This window comes from Pan paniscus, chromosome 4 (genome assembly GCF_029289425.2).
Source record: "Pan paniscus chromosome 4, NHGRI_mPanPan1-v2.0_pri, whole genome shotgun sequence".
Lineage (NCBI taxonomy): Eukaryota > Metazoa > Chordata > Mammalia > Primates > Hominidae > Pan > Pan paniscus.
The window spans coordinates 70,997,692-71,015,120 of NC_073253.2; the positions used below are offsets into that span (position 1 = coordinate 70,997,692).

General features: G+C 37.0%; 1 protein-coding gene across 1 annotated transcript in view; it reads left to right on the plus strand.

The window, feature by feature from the left end:
- The window catches only part of C9 (complement C9), an 83,400-nt gene that overhangs the window by 26,113 nt on the left and 39,858 nt on the right, over positions 1 to 17,429 (plus strand). The window contains exons 3-5 of the mRNA XM_003810967.6: positions 152 to 296; positions 559 to 706; positions 8,529 to 8,667. Of these exons, the coding sequence (XP_003811015.1) occupies positions 152 to 296; positions 559 to 706; positions 8,529 to 8,667 (432 nt within the window). The remainder of the gene's footprint in view (positions 1 to 151; positions 297 to 558; positions 707 to 8,528; positions 8,668 to 17,429) is intronic.

Below are 17,429 nucleotides of genomic sequence, written 5' to 3' on the forward strand. Positions count from 1 at the left end.
TGTTACCCTAAATAACATCAGTGACTTCTTCCACCACTTCTATCTTAAAACCATTGACTCATTGCAGGGATATAGTTGTATGGATGCACCTTTAGACCATACCCTTTTTTTGGCATTAGAAATTCTAATCATTCCAACTGATATTGTGCAGTTTCGTTCAAGAAGCATTGAGGTCTTTGGACAATTTAATGGGAAAAGATGCACCGACGCTGTGGGAGACAGACGACAGTGTGTGCCCACAGAGCCCTGTGAGGATGCTGAGGATGACTGCGGAAATGACTTTCAATGCAGTACAGGTAATCTTTGTGCTTGAATTGCTCATTGTGGCTTTCTGTGTGCCTTCCTGAATGAAAAGAAAAAAAAAAGCATATGCTTCTGGACACTTGGATTTCCAAGCGTGAAAGGCCCCAAAAGGGGCCATCTATATATTCTGTACAAAGAACTCAAATGTGTTTTTCTGATACCTCACCTCCAGGGTTAAAATGCATTTGATAACTTCAGAAAGAAAGAGAAAATTTGACATTAGATACATTGAGTCTCTCCTGATTTTGATTGCAGGCAGATGCATAAAGATGCGACTTCGGTGTAATGGTGACAATGACTGCGGAGACTTTTCAGATGAGGATGATTGTGAAAGTGAGCCCCGTCCCCCCTGCAGAGACAGAGTGGTAGAAGAGTCTGAGCTGGCACGAACAGCAGGCTATGGGTGTGTATTTTACTTGTACTTTTTCAGATGAAAATGAGTGAAAATGATCTCCATCTCTCTCATTGTGATAGACTGGTAGAAGCATTTGTGCGAGGGACATAGGTGATACAGCTGATGGGTCTGTATTATTTTTGAACTACCTTTGAGCTTAAAGGAAGTGCTAAATAAGCATCTCAGGATAATTTGGACAAATTGCCTGCCCTCAGTAGGGGTCTGTAGAGTGGACTAGATGATCAAGATGTTAGATAATTGTCTCTCAGTGGAGCAAGAGATGAAATCTCTCATTTAGGAACCTCTGGGAGACCACAGCAACATTGACATGATATGTTAACATTTGGAATGAATTTCCAATAGGAGATCTAGCAATTCAATTCAAATATTTGCATTGCTGGGAAGGCTGCCTTCCATTGGAACTTCTCCTGGATCTTGGGAGTTTCCAGCATTCCAGAGGATGATTATGTTGAGGTTCTGGTTCTCATTATAGAGAGCTGACATTTCACTCATTTTCCATACAAAACCTAGGGGCTCTGGACAGGTGGCTGTAAGCTCAGATGGGATGTCTTGGAGTTTAGAACTCAGGATTATACAGAATAGAGACTATATGCAGAGAGATTTGGTTCTATCCTGTTCTGTTCCATATATAGTCAGAAGGCATCCTAGGAATATCTACTACACGGCCTCTCTTACTCACTCTGAGCTGTTTTTGGTAAAGGTGGATTTGTTGCTATTTTTGGTAAAGGGGGATTTGTTGGAAAATTGTCCCCAACAAAGACATGGTCATTCTTCCACCCAGTAGTATATTGAAAGAGATGGTATATGGCTTTATTTCCTCACCTATAATGTAATGTGTCTCTTTATGCTCATAATTCCTGTGCCTGGGTCATAGTAGGTGCTCAGTAAATACTTGGTAGGTGGATAAATTGGCTAATTATTAATTAATGAATATCCTTTAAGTACTTTCTAAAATATTGTCAATTGGCATCATGTAAGACTGAATTTCTTTTCAGGGATAGGACTCCAGTCCCGGGTATGGAGATGAGGAGAGGAAAAAAGACAGGGGTGATGGTAAGAGCAAGGCTGGTAGAAGGGTAAGGCAGTGGTTCTCAATCAGTGGTAATTTTTCCCCCAGCAGACATTTGACGATATCTGCGGCGGGTCACGCCTGTAATCTCAGCAATTTGGGAGGCCGAGGCGGGCGGATCACGAAGTCAGGAGATCGAGACCATCCTGGCTAACACGGTGAAAACCCATCTCTACTAAAAATACAAAAAATCAGCCGGGCATGGTGGCGGGTGCCTGTAGTCCCAGCTACTTGGGAGGCTGAGGCAGGAGAATGGCGTGAACCCAGGAGGCAGAGCTTGCAGTGAGCCGAGATCACGCCACTGCACTCCAGCCTGGGCGACAGAGCAAGACTCCATCTCAAAAAAAAAAAAAAAAAAAAAAAAAAGAGAAAAGACAGTATCTGGAGACCATTGTAGCTGTGACATCTTGGAGGGGGTGAGAATGGGGAGTGCTATTGGCATGTAGTGGGTGGAGGCCAGAGATGATGCTAAGCATAGGACAGCCTGACCCAAAGCGTCAGTGCCGAGGTTGAGAAACCCTACACAAAGTTACTAGGCAGTTCCTATGATAAGACCTCTATAAAGTTTAGCTAATGAAGGAGATGTCTCCTCTCTCTAAGCCAAATAAAACTTCTACTTCTTAAATCTAGGTAAGAAAAATATCCCAGGATACCAAGAGTCAGGCACCAGATAAAGCATTTCACGTGCCCTTCATGCACTTTATAAAATCTTGTTCAAGCAGCATTCAAAATTACTTACAGTGCCTTTGGCCCTTAGCCTAAAGGTGGGAATCTCAAATCAAATGGATGGTCTTAGGCCCCTAAGTTCTGCAGGCCCTCTTAGTAAATTTTAGGCAGTAAATGGCATGGGAGTTTTCCCAAATCTTATAACTAGATCATGGTGTGCTCAAATGGTCCTGATTCTTTTTATTTATTTCCTCAGGGAAAGATTGTGAGTCCATGGTGAAAGCCCATTACTACTTTATTTTGCTTTAATTGGGATCCAAGAAACAACTTTCTTTTTAATCTAAATAAAACAGCTTAACATATGTTATTTATTCTCATTCAATGCAAATTTATAGTTTGTCTTATAGGAAAAGAATATAGAAATATTGGCCCATTTAGCTGAAAAACAATCATTCATAATCTATTGGTTTCCTTTGTTCAGGGAAAAGAAAAATTTGTTGCATAGCATTTGTCAGAGAGTTTCATAATGAAGCAGGGCTAGCTAGGAATTCTTAAATACCTCACGCTTTACCACAGTCAGGGTTGGTGTTAGGAACCATCCCACAGCTGAGTCTTCAAGGCTGTGTAAGAAGGTGGTGCCCCAGCTATGGGAAAAGGTCAGCTGCAGAAATGGAAAATGAAGTAGGTCCTGATAGAATCAGTCCATCAACATTTTTTAATTAAATTCCCCATTACCATGAGTAATAACCTATGTTAAATTTAGTCTTCATGAAACCTATTGCTCTATGACAACTTTCATTTGCATAATACTTTAAACTTTTCAAAATATTTTTCCACAGTGTATCTCCATAGATTTTCCAAATAATCCTGGGAGATTGTTAGAGGAGGTATTATATTCATTTTATAGATAAGAACTGAGTGAAATAAATAAGGCCATTTGACTGATTAGTTCTAGTAGAGCTGAAACAAGTTTCTCTGAGTCTCATAAAACTATATTTTTCTACCATACCACCTTACCCTCTCCTCCTTAAAACCCCAACCAACACCCACAGCGGTTCCCTCACATCACTACAAAATCCATAAGTCTTAACTTCGACACCTTAACTTCAAAGCACAACTAACCTTAAAAAATGAAACTCCTTAAGTAGCTACTTATCACACAAATATTTGAATTAAGGAATATAGGAGAGTGGTATAAATCAGTAATTAATATTTAGGAAGAGGTTTCAAAACAACATATATTGTTATATTTGTAATATTCTTTCATACCATTCATGTTGCATGTTTACTCACTACAAACCTCCAGTATTCTTATATGGAGCTGTGGATTCTTTGTGAAATAGGGGTAATAGGAGTACACTCCCTAATCATAGCAACATGCTTATAAACTACATCTACCCAATTCATTCTGGACAACCTCAAAAAGTCCTATCAATAGTCACATACAGTTAGATTCTTCTACATGTGAAAGTCACAAGCACTCATGGTAATTAATTTATACTGTTTTCATTTGAAGGCCTCTCACATCTATGTTCTTATGCCAGGAGAATTGAGTTGTATCACAAATGTTTCAGCCTCTTATTTGTAGGCATCTGAGATTCTCCAGAAGTGTTTAGGGAAATCCCCCAACCCATCTTGCATTCATTGAAAAGGCAAACATCCAGCCAGCTGTAAGTGATATGCAAGGAATTATTTTTTGTGATCTAAGCATAACACCACTTCTGTGAAGGGGGCTTTCTCTTCAGTTCACCTGGTAAATTGGAACTGCCCCTGGTTCTAGATGCAGGTGTGAAAGCAGGCATCTATAAGCACTGCCAAAGAACATATTTTTTTTTTATTTCCCAGGTGATGACTTTCCATCCATGAGAAGTGTTCATGTTTCTTGGCAGAAAAAATTGGCTTATTCTGGACTAGACTGGCTGTCTCTGTAGTAGTGGAACCAAGTCCAAAGCTTTTGAAACATTTCTTCCTTTGTTGTGCTTTAGACTGTGGATCAACTTCATTTTAACTTTCCAGATGGGTCCAGCCAACTGGCCAATTTGATGATCTATAAAACAATAACCTTCAAACTAGGATGTGCATACCATGGGGTGCACAAAAACTTTCCAAGGGCAGACAAATAAGTCTTAAGGTAATAGTTTCCTCAACTATTAATTATGTAGCTAAGCTAATAGTAAATCCTCAACTTCCATATGTACATGTTTTTCACAAAATTAATAAGCATGACAATTCAGCTGCATTCAAGCTGTCAGGCCCATTCTCCTTTCTTGCTTTTTTAAACAATCACTTACTTCTTACTTTTTAAGAGCAGAGTATACTCCTCACCCATCTCACACTCACATTTTACTATAGAGAGGAAAAAAAAAAACAAGAAACAACTCCAAATGTTAGCACTCAACTAGACTCTGACACCTTGAAGTTTTGTGATCTCTAATTCTTTTTATCAACATTGAAAGATTACCTAATCAACTTTTAGATAATGGAGCATAAAAATAATTTTTGATGAAAGATCACTAACTATGGGATCTCTTTTTGGTATATAACTCAGAAAAAGGGATTAAAATTGTGTGACATTGTTATAATAAAATTTCTTTTATTCTTATCTACTTATTTATGTGAGTAAAGCTTCTCAGCACTTACAACTATAAAAATGAAAAGTAGGACTCAAATTGATACTGAACACCATCTCTTCCTAGCACCATGAATGAATGAATTAAGTAATATTCATTCATGGATGTGGGAACCAACATATTAATTTAAAAAGAAGACTCATTCATTTCATTAAGATAGCTTTCCAATAAAATTTTACTTATGTTTAGTAATGATTTTTAAAAATTTAAGATACCTATATATGCCACTATTAATAAAGAATTTTTAATACTTGGACCCTATGGTCAGAGAGTATTTAATATTTTTAAATTTCAATTAATATCTTTTTGGTACAGAAAAGTATGACAAGATAATCAATAAAAACTTTCAAAAATAAACTATATTACATTAGGTTAAAATTCTGTGAGGGAAATGGAATAGAAATGTGGATCCAAGAATAAAAAGGGGCATAGAGTATATAGGAAGTCTGTGTGCCTTCTGTTCACTTTTGCTGTGAACCTAAAGCTGCTCTAAAAAGTAAAGCCTATTAAAAAAATAAATAAAAAGGAATAAAAATAACTAAAAAATTTCCAACTGTTAGAAAAATATCAATGCTGTATGACCCAGCATCACTACAGCATTTATATTTATTGATTTTATCTTTAAAGTGGTAAAATAATTATATGTTAAAGTACAAATAATGACAACATTATTAGGAATTATATTCTTTGCATCTACTTAATCTTAAGATGAAAAATATTAGATGTCACGCTAAAAATGTGCAGGAAAGTATAATTTATCAAAATTCCTTTATAGCGGAGACAAACAGAGTATCTGAAGACCATTACCCTCATAACATGCCATTTCCGTCTCTGAGCTCTTACCCACACATTTCTCCTGCACTAGCCCCATCCCAATTTACCCACCCCTCAAAACCCATATCAAATCTTTCTTCTTCTAAAACTCTTTTAATGACCCTCCCATGGTGATTTCTTCCTCCAGAAGACTCAATGTGTAAAGCACTCACATGTACCACTCATTTGGCACAAGTACAATCCTCCCTTTCTACCCATCAGGGATCGGTTCCAGGACCTCCCACATGTACAAAACTTTCAGGATGCTCAAGTCCCTGATATAAAATGACATAGTATTCGCACATACCTATGTACATCCTCCTGTACTCTTTAAATCATCTCTGGGTTATTTATAACACCTGATACAGTGTAAATACCATATAAATTGTTGCTATACTACAAGAGAAAAAAAGTTTGTGCATGCTTATCATGTACATTTTTTTCCAAATGTTTTCAATCCATGATTGGTTGAATCCACAGGCACAGAGCCTACAGATATGGAGGGCTGATTGTGTATTCTTCCTTGGCCTAGTTTTTGAAATTGGTGATTTTATGTTCTACTCCTTAATTTGAACACAATTCGCATGGAAGCAGAGAGTGTATATAAACTGTCTTAATATTCCCCCCTGCCAATTGCAAACACTGTACAACACATAGATATAGTAGTCACCTAAGAGCTAATCATCAATATAAACAAAAGTTGATTTCATTGTTCACTGAAAATAAAGAGGTACAATGTCTCTGTTAAAGTAGCCACACCAGATATGTAGTTCACTATCATATAAAGAAAATGTAGCTGAGATCTTGTTTAAGAAACAACCCAGGTCATGTGCTTCCAGTATTTTATGTCTTACTGGTGGAGAGCTTGTGTCAAAACCTTAGTGATACAAAAATAAGTGTTTATTTCTCACAAGGCTGGGCTTCACTGGGAGCTTCACCTCAAGCTGCAACAGCTGGGTGGTTCTGCTTTTCACTGGGATCACTGGGATAGCCAGGTTGAAGGGGCAGCAGCTACCCATTAGAAGCCCTTTTCAAGGCAATGGCACAAATACACGAAAGCAAAAGCAATGAATGAGGCCTCTTCATTCCCATGCTTTGAACTGGCCCACTGTCACTCTCAACTACATGCCATTGGCTTAAAATAAGTCACATGGCCAAGCACAAAGCCACTAGGGAGGGAAGCATACTTTGCCCCTGATGAGGTCATGGCAAGGGTGTACATGCAGAGATGGGTAAAGGATTGGGACAAAAATTTTAATTTATCATGAGGAATAAGGTGTTTAAAAAAATAAATCAAATATATAATGTTTTTTTCTTTTTTCTCATATTCAAATTAATAGGTCTAATTTTTGACCCTATATTAGAACTTTAAGGCCATAGCATTTTTCATGAAAGGTATTTTGGTGGGACAGGCAGTGGGAGGTGGTCAATTTTATCTATATGTCAGCCTTGAGGAAGATATTCATGCGTCAGTTTCTTAACTTGCCTTCCATTAAAGTTGAACCACTTTAGATTCACTTTGGAACTTCGTAGATTCAAAGTTTATGTAAAATGTGCTATTTGTATAAAGATGTTGTTTTTAACTAACCCACTACCAGTAGGAAACCCTTTCAATTATTTCTCTTGCATAAGCCATGGGTTTACAGTAAACTACCCACTCTTTGACAAATTGGTCTTAAAACCAACATCCAGATTTGTAATCCAGTTCATTGGAGTTAGGAATGTGGCCTAGGGCAATGGAAGAGTTTGTGTTTTTGTTTTTGTACCAAGGTAAGTTATAGATTTGATCCTCAAACCTATTGGCCTCCCTGGCTTGGGGCCGTTTATTCCAGATACAGCCTAGACAGCAATGACTGTGTTCCTCCAATGAACAGAGGTATATTTCACAAGGAAATAACTGCTTCTAGTTCATATATTGTTTCTAAGCCTACAAGTAAAATTTAACTTTTTTAAAAGCTAAATAAGATTTATATTTATGAATGAAAGCTTGCCAAATAAAAATATTTTGCTATGGGAAAAAATAGAACTTTTGAGAATGCCTTGCCAGGATGCTAAAATTTTTGTGTTCATCTTGGAGAGCATAACGGGAATAATATAAGCCTGGAGGGAATGAGGTTCTTGACAAGCAATGAGACAGCTGGAGGAAAAGGCTTAAGTTTAAAGAGAATGGGGTGAGTGAGAGAAAGCCCCAATGTTGATTCATAGATGAAAAATTACATGCATATGTTATATTGGCCCCCTGAGATGCTCTGTTCTCAAATAATTTAAATAGTTGGTATTACAGCATCAGTTATTGGTTCACTAAGGGAGGTTAGGTAAGAGTTACAGCAGTGAAGTTAAAACTCCAGGAACCAGATGGTCCCATGTGCCTTACTTATTGCATTTCTTTCATTGCACTCTAAACAGTGCCTTAGTTGCCTAAAAGAGTTCATAAGCCTCTCCTAAGGTATGCTTTCTGCCAGAGACACTGAGCCAAGGTGAACAGGCTCTTGCTTCTGTTCCTGATTATAGCACACACATATTGGGTGACGGTGACATGCACTGAAGCTGTCTCACTTTTTCCAGCTACAGAGGGCTGCCTTGCATTATGTTGTGGTATTTCCACTTCTGATACTACTCTGTTCATTCTCAGGATCAACATTTTAGGGATGGATCCCCTAAGCACACCTTTTGACAATGAGTTCTACAATGGACTCTGTAACCGGGATCGGGATGGAAACACTCTGACATACTACCGAAGACCTTGGAACGTGGCTTCTTTGGTCTATGAAGTAAGTCTCCTCGGAGGAAAACACATTGTTCAACTTTTGGCTGAAAAATTGCTTAAATAAGTTTAGTACCAAACAATGTGAAAACCTCAGTAGAATAATAATTTCACATGAACACAAGACTTAAAGAAGAGGCGATGTACTTTGGATCTCTTTAGAAACATACAATTGTGTCTTCTCAATCCTCAGTAACATGCACCTAGTGATAAAGATGTGGCAAATACCTAGACTCCATAAAAAGAATTATCTCAGGATCTAACATAACTAAAAATTAAATCAGTGCTGATTTAAGTAGTGATAACACTGCTTACGTGCTACCTGAGTTTTGCTGTTATTGTTTGCTAGCCTCCTGATGAAAACTCATCTTTGCGTTGGTTTTCCTTCAGAATCCGCCTATGAAGAGCCTGCTTGACTAATGTGAGTGGCTATTTTCACTAACCTTAAACTCCTCTACCTCTTGAAAATGATTTATAAAAATGATTTTTACTCTACACAACACTATTCCAAACTTAGCTATCTTTCTTAAAGTCACCTAATTCTCTAGAACAATGACAGACTATAGCCCTCCACCATTAAAAGGATTAATATTTATCACCTTTAGAAATTCTTTCTTTGTTCCAAGCAAAATATAATGAAGAATAATAATAAGCTTGCTCTGACCCAGGAGCTACAAGAGTCTGTTTCTTAAAGTGGTCCCATTGGTAAAGAAGAGCCATAAGGTCTGCCTTATACAGTTATTACAGGGCTCTTATTGTTATCAGTCCCAACAGTTTGAAAAATGTGTATGCTTTTAAATAAGCATTACTTTCTGAAAATATCATAAATCAGTCTCTACATATTGCAGCCAGAAGCAATCATGTTTTCTCATGAATGCTAAAGACTGTCATATCTTGACCATTTGACTGGCATGTTTTTTTTCACATGTGGTCATGTTTCTTATACCTATAAGTCAGAATATAAGTCAGTTGCCAAAAAATCTGAGGAAATCTTTTGGGCTGTTGGTTTTCCCCCATAATGCCAGGTTAAACTTCTTTAAGCACAGATTTTTGTGATGGAAAGATGACAATTATTTTTAAAAAGTATTACATACATTCTCCTTTCTTAAATAGAAAATACCAAACATGGTCACCTTGGTCATTGCTGATGGGAGAAGGGTTATTGTTGTGTTGATTTAGTTTGTTTGGAGTTTAGTCTGCATTTTACGGTTTTCCTGTCTTCACCACTGTGATCAGCTCTTAGCTTCTCCAGAGGGGTAATAACTTGTACGACATAGAATAGTGACGGCTAGGGGCTGCCCAGGACTGATCTTGAAGCCACGTTTGGAAAGGAAGCACTGCTTTCCCTTATCCATAACCCTGGAAACAGATGTGTTTCAGCATTTCAGAATGTTTTGGTATTTTAGAAAGGTGATGTGGTGTGGTATAAATCACAATGGAGTTTGGAGCAGCATCACATAATCTAACACATCAATATTTCTGTAGCAAAACTAATCTATGTTCATATATGGTGGGAAAAATGAAGACTATAGATACCTTTTACTAGTTCAGGTGAGATTAATACCCCCAAAAGAGTTTGATGTCAAGCTTATTAGAAAGAAGATAGGAATTGTGGACTTGAATATTTATTTGGTGCCAACTGGGGCAGTGGGAGTTGAATAGGGGTTGGCTAAGGCCTCCACATCACTCCGTTGCTGCTCCCACTGCTGATAATCCCCTTATTCAAATCTGTTATGGTCTTGGAAAATAAGTAGCCAAACTCATTATTATTATACATAAAAGAACACAAACTTATATGAGGGGAAATATCTACTTTAACTCCTTAGAGATGATTTTTTTCTTTAATTCCTACTACTTAATGAAATATGTCATTTACTTTCTCATGTGTATCAGTAGTACCTGAAGGCAAATTATACATATTATACTTCTTTATAGCTTATTACCAATACCAACTCCATATAATACTCACCAGTTTTTGTTGGATGAAATAATTTTTTAACTCTTGCCTTAGTTACTTATTGGCAATAATTTATTGGCTTTCATTTTTGACAGAATTATACTGGTCCATCATAACATGGGAATGCACCTAAATAATGACATCTTATTCTCATCCATTCATACTCTCTCATTTAGGGTCTTTTGTCTCTAATGGGCTGTGGTTCTAGAGCCACTCTGCTTAGGTTGAAATCCCACCTCTGCCCCTTAGTGCTGTAAAATCTCAGGCAAATTACTTATCATCATTGTGCCTCAGTTTCTTTATCTATAAAATAGAAATAATAATGCCTACCTCATGGAGATAAATGGGTCTAAATATGTGAAACACTCAGAAAGTCACTGGCATATAGCAAGCCCTCAGTAAATATTAGCTATTATTCATTTTAGAGTATAATTAGTTAAAGACTTAGCCAAAGCTAGGTACATAATTAGTGGTCACATAGCAGGTCAAGATTTACTGACCACTTTATAAATTAGCAGTAATGACCAAGAACAACTGTAGGAGTAAAAAGGGGAGGGGGGAGTGATGATTGCGTTTATAACTTAGGTCCTTTTCTACTTACTTTTCTTTGGTTGTTTCTTCACTTTTGTTGTTGAATAACAATTTGTAAGCCTAAATCAGGTTTCAGGTGTTCATTATAATTCTTCTTAAATCTGAGTCTCCATGAAAATGTAAGATTTGGGAGATGAACAAAAATTTGCAAAATGCACACAGATTATAAGCATAGTTTTCGCCCCAATCCTGCCAAAATCCTGGGTGACTTCAATATCATGTGGACTGCCAAGTATTTCTTGTTGCCTCATAACTTCCTATACCATTTCACTATAGCCACTCTCATTTCTAGCCACCTAACCCTTGGCTTTGTCTTTACCAGAACTTTGCTGTCTCTGAAATTTGAAAATCCAACTTTAAACCCTCTCGTCTTATCACAGTTGTCTAACCTCTCAGCTCTCACCCTCATTTATGCCCACAAACCTCTTCTTGGCCTCATCTAGACCTTCAGTCTTTTTGGAATCTTTTGTTCTCCTGGTATATCTTGCTCTTCCTACTTTAAATTATTTTGTTCATCCAAGCTAGATCCATTTTGACTACATTTGCCAATATTAGCAATGTCCTTGTTTCCATTCCTCCTACAATCCAGAAAAACTCTGATTTGGCATGAACCTTATTGTTTTCTGCCCTACTTGTAAACCTACACTGCTGAACACTAAAGAGAATATTATGCTCACACAAAAACGGCTAGCATTATAATTTCAACTGAGTCCTCCACATTGTTCAGTAGGTCCGTAACACCTTCTCAGGCTTTCCTCATTCTCGTTCTTCACAGGAGCAGGCTCAATCGTTCAGCAACACCCTCAAGCCTCTTACTCTTACTCACCATTTTGATCCTGGGTTCAGCAGATGACATTAGCTCCAACTTGACAGAGAATACCCAAGTCATAGGCAGGAGCTTTCCCAGTTGTTTCTTCAAAGTTATTCTATGTACTTACTTTGCTACCCAGTCCCTCTTTACATCCTTCTATTCTCTCAGTAGGAAGTTATTCTTTCTCTTCCCTAGCCTGGATCCCACTCCAAGTACATTGCTAGACATTCTGCTAAGCCTCCACTCAACCTTTCCTTCTTTTTCCTTCCACTCTGGCCTTCATATATAAATCTTTTTCAAGGGTCTCATCTATAAAGAAACAAATGAAGAAACCTCTGCCATCTCTATATACCCATGTTGTCTACACTTGCTATCTCAACATATGTGCATTGCATTTATTCCCCACTCTCTGTTATCTTGTGTCTATGCATTTTTCAACCCCCTTCAAGTCTATCTCCAGCTTATTTTGAGCTCCCTTTTGGAGAATCCTTAAATAGTATTGAACTCTTTCCAGAATTCCTACATTGCTTCACTGATTTCTCTCTATATATTCTTCTTGAGTGATTTCCTTTTCCTCTTCTCCTATGGCTTCAGTTTTCACTCTATTCTGATTGCATACAAATCTTATATTTCCAGCCCACATCTCTCTCTGAACTAGATGCTTGTATATCCAGTTGTCTGCCATTGTCACAGAGTCAACATACCTACAGCTGATAACCAATCTTACTCCCAATTTCCTGCTTCTTGCTCTTGAATTCTCTGTCTTGGTAAGTGGAAATAATATCAACCTAGTCATCAAACTCAAAACCTGAAATCCCTCCTTAAGACATTCTTTACAGACTCATTTCCCTCAAAACCCACAATATCCAATCAATCTTCAAGTTCTATTATTATAATCTCCTTTAAATCTGTTTCTTATTCCCCATTCCCACTGCCACTGCCTTAAGCTCCCATCACTTCTCATGTAGGAATGACTCAAAATAGTGTTCTTAGTTTACAGCCTCTAGCTTTTCTCAACTTCAATTCATTCCCCACATTTCAGTGTAAAAATAATAAATCTGATCATTCTCCTTGAAGCTTAAATTTGGTGAGTGTCTATCTATAGCCTGCAGTGTAGTAGTCAATCTCCTTGGCAAGGAGTACAAAGTCATCCCTGATCGGATTTTTGATTGCCACTCCACCCTCAGCTTTCTCCTCTGAATCCTCCATCTTCTAAAATGCTTCTCCTACAATAAATGCAATATGCTTTGATTTTTTCTCTATTTTGGTATATATTTTGCTGTATAATACTTGCTTTTTGGTTGCTATCTCAGTCTTTTATTTACCACAGAATACTGAAAAACTAATATTGTATACTATGCTAAATAAATGCCTATTGAATGAATAAAAAATTCATGCCAGCATATTAACACTGCAAGTTAATATTTCTAATGATGGCAAAAAGCAAATATTTAATTGGAATTGCCATTAAAGTTGACAGCAAAATTGCAAGCAGAGGCTTAATACACATTCCAACTATTCTTTCTACTGACAACTTAAGCCCATTTAGAAAATCTAGCAGCAGATAAAGCTTATTATATACCTGGTTATTTGTCCTATGTTGATGTTTCTCAAGTGGAAAATATGTAGTCTTTCCTTATAGAAACTGCTATCTTGAAAGGGACTCTGTTCTACAAATAAACTCATGCATTCAGGGTTGAAGTCATAGGCAGGGGTTAAATCATGAAGGCACTCATGTGCCATAATAAATACACTGAGCATAGTCCTGAGCATAATGAGGGAGCCACTCCGGAGAGCAAAACCCTGAGAGTTTCATTTTAGAACTTTGTGTTTTGTGGAATTAAATTTTAAGGGAACAAGACCAGAGGTAATGAGAACAGAAGGAGGCTATTTTATGGTCCAAGAAGCAGATGACAAAAGGCTAATCTGGGTCTGTAATAGTAAAGATGAAGAAGAAGAGATAAAATCCAGCATATTTAAGAATTAAGAAATTATTAATAAATTGGAGACAGTATATCATATGATCAATCACAAGGTTCTGAATTAAGATTCTCTGGGTTTAAATTTTGGTAACTTCCTCCACTTACCATCTATGTGAATTTAGGCAACTTAGTTACATTTCCTGGATCTCAATTTCCATGATAAAATCGTATGATAATAGTATACACTTCACAGGGTTTCAGAAAGATTAAATGTGTTAATAACTGTGAAGTGATTAGAATAGTGCCTATCACAAACTCAACTTTCTATAGATGGACCCTATAAAAATGGAAAGAAAAAAAACCCCACACACACAACCAGTGAATTATAGGCCATCAAAAGAGATGTGGGAAGTTGGATGTGCAGGAAATCTACCAAAGAAGGAGTGGGTTCTAAGAAGATAATGATTCGAATGCTGGTAATTTTGAGTTTGAGGGTCTATATGAAATTAGATGGAGTTATCCTACAACAAGGAGATTACTTGAATCAAAATGGAGAGAATGATCTAAATTGTAAAAAGAGATCTAGGTGTTAATTAACATACACATGATCATTGCATCTTTTTTTTTTTTTTTTTTTTTGAGATGGAGTCTCACTCTGTTGCCCAGGCTGGAGTGCAGTGGCGCAATCTCAGCTCACTGCAATCACTGCCTCCAGGGTTTAAACGATTCTCCTGCCTCAGCCTCCTGAGTAGCTGGGATTTGAGGCGTGCGCCACCGTGCTCAGCTAATTTTTGTATTTTAGTAGAGACGGGATTTCACCATGTTGGTCAGGCTGGTCTCTAACTCCTGACATCATGATCCGCCTGCCTCGGCCTCCCAAAGTGCTAGGATTACAGGCGTGAGCAACCGCGCCTGGCGATCATTGCATTCTTGAGGGTGCCTGAGATTACCAAAGAAGTGTACAATGAGGGAGAAGAGAAGAACATAGAGACTGAAGTCCTAGAGCACACAAACGTTTAAGATTTAGGCACAGAAAAAATATTCTATAGATAATAGAGATGGATTGTACTTGTTATCCTTTACTGTCAAATTACCCCAAAACTTAATGGCTAAAGGGTTAAGAATGTGACAGTAGCTTGGCTAGATGGTTCTGGCAGAGGGGTGCCTCAAGAGGTTACAATGAATCTGTTGTTCATAGGTTTCTTCTCTCAATTAGTGAGAGATGGCTTTGATAATAATAACTAATATGTGGTTTATGGTTTTATTATCCATTTGTACAAATAAAATTTTAATGACATCTTCAACAGTTTTCTCTACTTACTCTCTATTTACAACTGCTCTCCAAACCTCCACAACTTGAACTCTGAAATATTTCTTGATCGTGTCTATCTCTTCCATTTTTAGTGCCATAAGCAATGTTTATTTCTTTTCAAGGAGTATTATATGAACAAATTCTTAAACAGGGTAACTTCAACTGACCCTTATAATATGTCTGGCCTCCTAGAACATGCAAGCCCCTTGATCTTCTCTCTCTGAATCTAGCTTCTCCAACATCTGTTTATTCAGTACTCATAAAGAAACTTGCTTCCATCTTTGTGTTTTTCTGCTTTCTGTAATCTTGCCCCTTGGTCTCTTGTCCAAGACTTTTGCTTTTCTCTCTATGATGGTTACAAGTATTGGTCTATTTCTGAATGCTTAACATTGAGCCTAGACTTCTTTTTGCATGGATGGATTTTTCCATTTCCCAATTCAGCTTTCATTCCTATGCTTTCTGGGATGACTCCATCCTCAGAGTTTCAGGCTGTACTCGCCACTACCATCCTGGCATAGTGAGAAAAGCTACTTTTTCTTGAGCCATTCAACAACATCCTAATTGATACCCTGACCAACAATCTGTTATATCTGAAAGTGGCCCTCTACGCTGCTGAGTTGATAATTGCCTTATGCCATTTCCTTTCTAGTCATTTCACACACAAGTGCAGGTGCCTACAAATTACACCCCCTCTATCAGAAAGCATGGTGCCACCAGTATTGTTCTTTTTTCTCAAGATTGCTTTGGCCATTCGAGATTTTCTGTGGTTCCATACAAAATTTAGGATTGTTCTTTTTGTTTCTGTGGAAAATGACATAAAATTATGATAGGGATTGCATTGAGTTTGCAGATCATATTGGGCAGTATTGCTATTTTAACAATATTAATTCTTCCAATCCATGAATATTGGATATCTTTCCATTGATTTGTATATTTTCAATTTCTTTCATCAATGTTTTATGAATTTCATCATACAGCTCTTTCACCTACTTGGTTAAATTTATTCCTAAGTGTTTTCTTCTTTTTAATTCTGTAGTAAATGGTATTTTTAAAACTTTCTTTTTTAGGTGGTTTGTAGCTAGTGAGTAGAAATGCAACGGACTTTTGCATGTTGATTTTGTATCCTGCAACTTTACTGAATTTGTTATTTCTAACATTTTTTGTCTTGTTTTGTTTTTTGGTGGCATCTTTAGGGTTTTTTACATAAAAGAATATCATCTGCAGACAATTTTACTTCTTCCTTTCTGAGTTAAATGCCTTTTATCTCTTTCTTTTGCGTAATTGCTCTAAGACTTCTAGTACTATTTTGAACAGAAATACAATGGGCATCCTTGTCTTGTTCCTGACGTCTGATAAAAAGTTTCAGTTTTAACCACTGAGTATAGTGGTCAATGTGGGCTTGTTGTATATGGCCTTTATTATGTCGAGATACATTCCTTCTATACCTAATCTGTTGAGAGTTTTTCTAATCTTTAAATGACGTTGAATTTTATTGACTGCTTTTTCTACATCTATTGAGATGATCATATAATTTTTATCCTTCACTCCATTAATGTGGTGTATCACAATTATTGATTTGCATATGTTAAACTATCTTTGCATCCTAGATATAAATCTCACTTGATCATTGTGTATGATCATTTTAATATATTTCTGAATTCAGTTTGTTTATATTTTATTGAAGATATATATACATGTATGTTCATCAGGGATATTGGCTTGTAATTTTCTTTTCTTGCAGTGTTCTTGTCTGGCTTTGATATCAGGGTAATGCTGGTCTTATAAAATGAATTTGGAAATATTCCCTCTTCTTCAATTCTTTGGAATATTTTAAGAAAGTCTACGATTAGTTCTTCTTTAAATATCTGGTAGACTTCATCACTGATGCCTTCAGATTCTGGGCTTTTCTTTCATGGGAGACTTTTTGTAGTACTGATTCAATCTTTTTAATCATTATTGGTCTGCATTTTCTATTTCTTCATAATTCAGTCTTGATAGATTGTATGTTTCTAGGAATGTATCCATCTCTTCTAGGTTATTCAATTTCTTTGTGCATAATTTTTCATAGTAATATCTTATGTTTATTTATATTTCTGTGGTATCAGTTGTACAGCTGTCCCTCAGTATCTATGAGGAATTGGTCCCAGGACCACTCACAAATACCTAAATCCTTAGA